Source organism: Mustela lutreola, chromosome 6 (assembly GCF_030435805.1).
Source record: "Mustela lutreola isolate mMusLut2 chromosome 6, mMusLut2.pri, whole genome shotgun sequence".
NCBI classification, from domain to species: domain Eukaryota; kingdom Metazoa; phylum Chordata; class Mammalia; order Carnivora; family Mustelidae; genus Mustela; species Mustela lutreola.
The window spans coordinates 60,507,637-60,513,638 of NC_081295.1; the positions used below are offsets into that span (position 1 = coordinate 60,507,637).

The 6,002-nt window shown below is 33.4% G+C and overlaps 1 protein-coding gene across 1 annotated transcript; it reads right to left on the reverse strand.

The window, feature by feature from the left end:
• Positions 1-458: 458 nt before the first annotated feature.
• LOC131833739 (translationally-controlled tumor protein-like) lies at positions 459-875 on the reverse strand. Its single transcript, XM_059177402.1, is given in 1 exon segment — positions 459-875. A coding segment is annotated over 1 exon segment (417 nt).
• Between the last annotated feature and the right edge of the window lie 5,127 nt (positions 876-6,002).

The following is a 6,002-nucleotide window of genomic DNA, read 5'->3' on the forward strand; positions in this document are numbered from 1 at the left end:
GATGTTATGTTTTCAATTCATTTGAGTGACTACTAAGAAGCACAACTGATAGATTTTATAAGAACATACTTAATTTTGTAAGAAAATCCAAACTGTATTCAAAAGTAACTTATCATTTCGCATTTCCAGAAGCACTAAGTGAGAGTTCCTGTTGTTCTGTATCCTCATTAATATTTGGCATTATCAGTATTTTGGATTTTGGCCATTCCTATAGGTGTGTGGTGGTATCTCGTTGTTGCTGCTGTTTTGAATTTAAGTGCTTTTTATTTTTTGACCCCTACATGACATGTTTTTTTGTTTTTGTTTTTCCTTAAAAACAATGCCCCCATACCAAATAAATCTAGGTCAAAATAAATGAAGAGCTCAAGATGATTTTGTCTAAGTCCTGACTGTGTGGATGAAAAGCGGCAAGCAGTTTTGACAACAGGCGATAACAACCAAAATCATAGCCAAATATGTTAACATATTTTTACATTTAAACCAGCCTTAAAGTAAATCATACATGAGGTCACACCATCCTCACAGTAGTTCATGATAACAACCATGTTATCTGGATTCATGTATTCATAAATAAAGAACTGGAACTTGGTGAAATTAGCAAGGATGTGCTTGATTTGTCCTATAGCCCCTGCCATAAAAGGTTTTACTCTTTCTGACCTCTGTTCTTTAAGTTTTCCTTTGATTGATTTCATATAATCTTTGATGTATTTCTCGTGGGTTTCTTTTGTGAATCTGATTTCTTGCAGGTGATGGTTCATGACAATATCAACATCACTGATTACTGTGTTTTGAGTCCCTTTGTCCTTGGGGCCTTCTGTGAAGGCATTTTCACCAATGAACTACTTATCAATGTTACCCTATGTCTTATTGGCCATCTTCCCCTTCCCCTCAGGCACAACCCAGCTCATCATGGCTTATGAGATCTCAGTAGATGATTATAACAATGGCTGGAGAGAGTCTATGGTAGCGCTAGCCTTGTAGGAGCCCAGAGCAGGAAGTGGGATGCAGCCTAGAAAGGCATGCCGGGGGAAGGATAGTGGGTAGAAAAGTTCTCTGTTCAGATTTTTTTTGCTTATTTTTTAGTAGGGTTTTTTGTTTTTTTTTATTGTTGAGTATTGTGTTTGTATTTTTGGACAACAGTCATCTACCAGCTATTGTCTGGTAAATATTTTTTCCCAGTTTGTGGCTTGTCTTCTCATTTTCTTCACTGTATTTTTGTAGAGCAGAAGTATATGATTTTGACTCATTAATTTAGTCAAACTTATCAATTATTTCTTTATACATTGAGCTTTCGATATTTTATGTAAAATAATATTGCCTTCCAAGGTCATCTAGGTTTTCTCCTGTTATCTTCTAGGAGTTTTATTGTTTTATGTTCTACACTTAGGTTGATGGTTAATTGTGGGTAAGATATAAGGTCTGAGTCACAATTCTCTTTTTTTTCTTTCTCTTTCTTTCTTTTTTTTTTTTTGCATGTGAATTTTTTTTTTCTAGCACAATTTGCTAAAAGACAATCTTTGCTCTATAGTATTACCTTTGCTTCTTTGTCAGAAATTAGTTGACTATGTTTATGTGAATCTATTTCTGTACTCTTTATGCTGTCCCATTGATTTATTTGTTTATTCTTTTGCTGATACCATACTGTCTTGATTACTGTAGCTCTATAGTAAATCTTGAAGTCAGGTAGTGTAAGTTCTCTATGTTCTTTTCCAATATTGTGTTGGATATTTTGGGTCTTTGGCTTTACCATATAAACTTTAGATTCACTTTGTCAATATCCACAAATTAACTTAAGATTTTAATTGATATATCATTATAGATCAAGTGGGGGAAAAAGTGATATCTTAAAAATATTGAGTCTTCCTATCCATGAGTATGGATTACCTCTCCATTTATTTCATTCCTTTATTTATGTGATTTCTTTTATCAGCGTTTTATAGCTTTCCTCATATAGTTCTTGTATATATTTTTCAAGATTTGTACAAGTATTTTATTTTGGGAGTGCTCATGCAAATGGTATCATGTTTTTAATTTCAAATTCCACTTATGCATTGCTGCTATATAAAAAAGCAATTGGCTTTTATATATTAACCTCGTATGCTACAATCTTGCTATAATCACTTTTTAGTTGCAAGTTTTTTGTTGAATTTTTTGGATTATCTCCATAATCATGCCACTTTTGAACAATGACGATTTTACTCCTCCTTCTTAATCAGTATGCCATTCATTTCCTTTTCTTGTCCTATTGCATTGCTAAGACTTCCAGTACAATGTGAAATAAAAGTGGTGAAAGAGAACATCCTTTCTTTGTTCCCAATCTTATAGGGAGTTTTCAGTTTGGTTTTTTTTTTTTTTTAGTAGAGTTTCCTTCATGTTTCTTCTGCTTGGGATTTACTTTCATCAAATTTGAAAAAATCCTGGGCCACTATTTTAATTTTTCTTTTTCTCCTGTCCTTCAGGGACCTAATTACAGAAAGATTAGGCCACTGAATTCTTTCCAGTGTATTGATACACTGTTCTTTTTTGTCTTTCAGGTTTTTTTTTCTCTCAGTATTTTATCTTGGATAATTCCTGTTATTATATTTCAAGTTTACTGATCTCTTTTGCAGTGTTTGATCTACTCTTAATCTTATAAAATTTATTTTCCTCTGTAGAAATTGAATATGTCTTTTTATATTCACCATTTCTCTATGTTAATGCTAATGTTTTCTTCTTCCTTCTCAAACACAAGGTTTAAGGTTTTAGTACATTTTTGACATCTTTATCTATTTATTGTATCATCTGATACAATTGTTTGTATCATCTGACAAATTGTTTCTTTTCTTTTTCTTCTTCTGTTTTCTTTTTTTGGTTGAGATTTCCAGCTTATTTGCATAAATTTTAAAAAACAAAGAATGTTTACATATACTTCTGAATAGATTTTGTTCAGTTTAGGGCAATGAAATATACATTTTATAAACATTGAAAACTTCAGTATTAAAAATGTGTGCTTCAATTACATAGAAATTATATTTTTTCATACAATTTTATTCTCTTGGAACAATGAGACAGTGAACTTTGAAGTCAAATATATTAGACTTCAAAATACAGTTTTACTAAAGACTTTAGGAAATTAAGCAAGTCATCTTACCTCTACGAATTTTGATCATCTCATATGTAAAATTAAGACTCACATATGTACCTCATAGACACTAAAAACATTAAATTAGATGTTACTTTAAGGCACCTTTTGTGATGTATAGAACATTGATGTATAGAACTTTTTTAATTTAAAAAAATGTTTTTAATAAAAAATATTGTCCCTTTGGTAGATGTTTATTCTGATGTGTACTGATTCTATACAAATGAGATAATACCCATGCACCTATATGCAATTTGGTGATATATCTAAATATATACATAATTATAATAATTTTATAATATTTTAATAAAATATCAGTAAGGCTATTATTATTAAGGCATTCATTATCGCTCCAATCTCATTAACCTAAGACCTTGAGTAAATACATATGGATTCACTTAAAATGCAAAAATTCAATTCTAGATGCCTCATTTCTGTAATGTCAGGCAATTGGATATTTATCAATCTAGCTTTTAGACTAAACATTTTTCTCATCTAAATGCTTAACATTGGAGTGCCTGGGTGTCTCAGTGGGTTAAAGCCTCTGCTTTTGGCTCAGGTCATGAACCCAGGGTCCTGGGATCGAGCCCTGCATTGGGATCTCTGTGCAGCAAGGAGACTGCTTTCCTTCCTCTCTCTCTGCCTGCCTTTCTGCCTACTTGTGACCTCTGTCTGTCAAATAAATTAAAATAAATAAATAAATAAATAAAATGCTTAACATCATCAGACACAGTCAGAAAAGAATACGTATATTCATACACCGATTTAGACTCCAATTTGTTCTCACATAACAAAGGTTAGAATGGAATAGTTGCAGTTTAAAAGTGAGAGATTTCTTAATGTAGAAGATTGCTTTGGTAGTTAATTTATTTTGCATAATAAGACTGGATGATAAAAGATAAAGTTTAAATAACTTTGAAGATAAAATTCCTAGAGACATTCTCAACTTATATGTAATATTGATTGCCTTGATATATATGACATATAAGTGATTTATATACATATACATTTATATACATTATATGCATTCAAACTGATTTTATTTAGCCAACCTTAACCTAATAACAAATTAAGTAATGAAATCCAAGAAGAATATGATAAGGACTTGTAATCAAGTTAGAAAACATGAAATTGACTACAGTGCAAATGTTTATCTTGGCTAATGAAACTATGATAATTTTTTTTTAAAGATTTTATTTATTAATTTGACAGAGAGAAATCACAAGTAGACGGAGAGGCAGCCAGAGAGAGAGAGAGGGAAGCAGGCTCTCTGCTGAGCAGAGAGCCCGATGCGGGACTCGATCCCAGGACTCTGAGATCATGACCTGAGCCGAAGGCAGCGGCTTAACCCACTGAGCCACCCAGGCGCCCCACTGAGCCACCCAGGCGCCCCGAAACTATGATAATTAAATGCTGTTACTGATCAGAAATATTTGAACAATTGCTTACATTTTAGAAATGGGTTAGCACATTTCGTCAGCTTATGGCTAGATCATTGTACATAGTTCTTGACTAATTTTCTTTTTATCACACAATTTTATTCTTTAGTAACCAAGAACCAGCCTAATGTCATTTCTAACAAAGAATGTTATTTAGCTAACTTCAGAACTGTACCACTTCTGAGAAATTTACATTAAACTCAGATGGTGTTAATTTGGAAAATCATTTTGGTTTTGGGAATACACTATTTAAAATAGTGTTATTGGGGGCCTGGGTGGCTCAGTAGTTTAAGCCTCTGCCTTTGGCTCAGGTCATGATCTCAGGGGTCCTGGCCACCACATCTGGCTTTCTGCTCAGCAGGGAGCCTGCTTCCTTCTCTCTCTCTGCTTGCTGCTCTGCCTACTTGTGAGCTCTCTCTGTCAAATAAGTAAATAAAATCTTTAAAAAATAAAATAAAATATAATAGCATTATCAAGGTAAGGGGGGATTAAAGAGTACACTTATCATCATGAGCACTGAGTTATGTATGGAACTGCTGAATCGCTCTCTTGTATAATTGAAACTGAAAAATAGTGCATTATATGTGTATTGAGTGTATATTTAGGGGTAGCATTGCTCAGTCATAGGCATTCATATGTTCAATCTTAGTAGATATTGTCCAGCAAGTTTCCAAAAGAAAAAAAAAAGTTAGAATTCACTTTGGAAAATTGTTCATTTCAGCTAAAGTTGAACATATTCAATCATTGTGATCTAAAAAAAAAAAAAAAAAGAAAAGAAAATCTACACCTGACATTCAAATGTGCATCAGAAGACAAAGAATATTAATGGAAACATTGGCTAAATTAGCTAAAACCATAAAGAATCTAAATGTCAACATTAGAAGGGGTACATACAGTGGCATGTTTATATTGGAATACTCCGTGGCAATGAAAAATGCTACACACAAAATCACGAAGGGGTCTCACTGATATAATGTTGAGAGAAAGAAACCGTACACAAGATTAAATACTTTATGGTTCCGTTTATAACATGCTCAAAAGCAGCAAACTAATCTTAGATGCTAAAAGTTAGAATAAATAGCAGTCACTGCGAGGGATAATGGTTAGATTGTAGGTTCTGAGCAGTGGTTAGATTAAGCTGTACATTTAGGAATCGTGTACTTATGCATACCATATTTCAATAAAATATGTTGAAAAACTAATACGCCAGCTGTTGGAAAGTTTCCTTATTTCGGGTGAAAAAAATGGGTCAAGAAAGAAGAGTGGGGAAGGAATTCCATTCTTTGCTCCATCCTTTGTCACTCATTCTCTTTCCTAAATTGAGTGAGTGTTCCAATGCCAGGACCTTGCCAGCTCAGCTCCTGAATTCGCAGGTTGGCAACCATCTGGGGCTCCTCCCGCTTGGAGGCGGGTAAGGATGGAACTCTGTAGGGGCGCGAGTG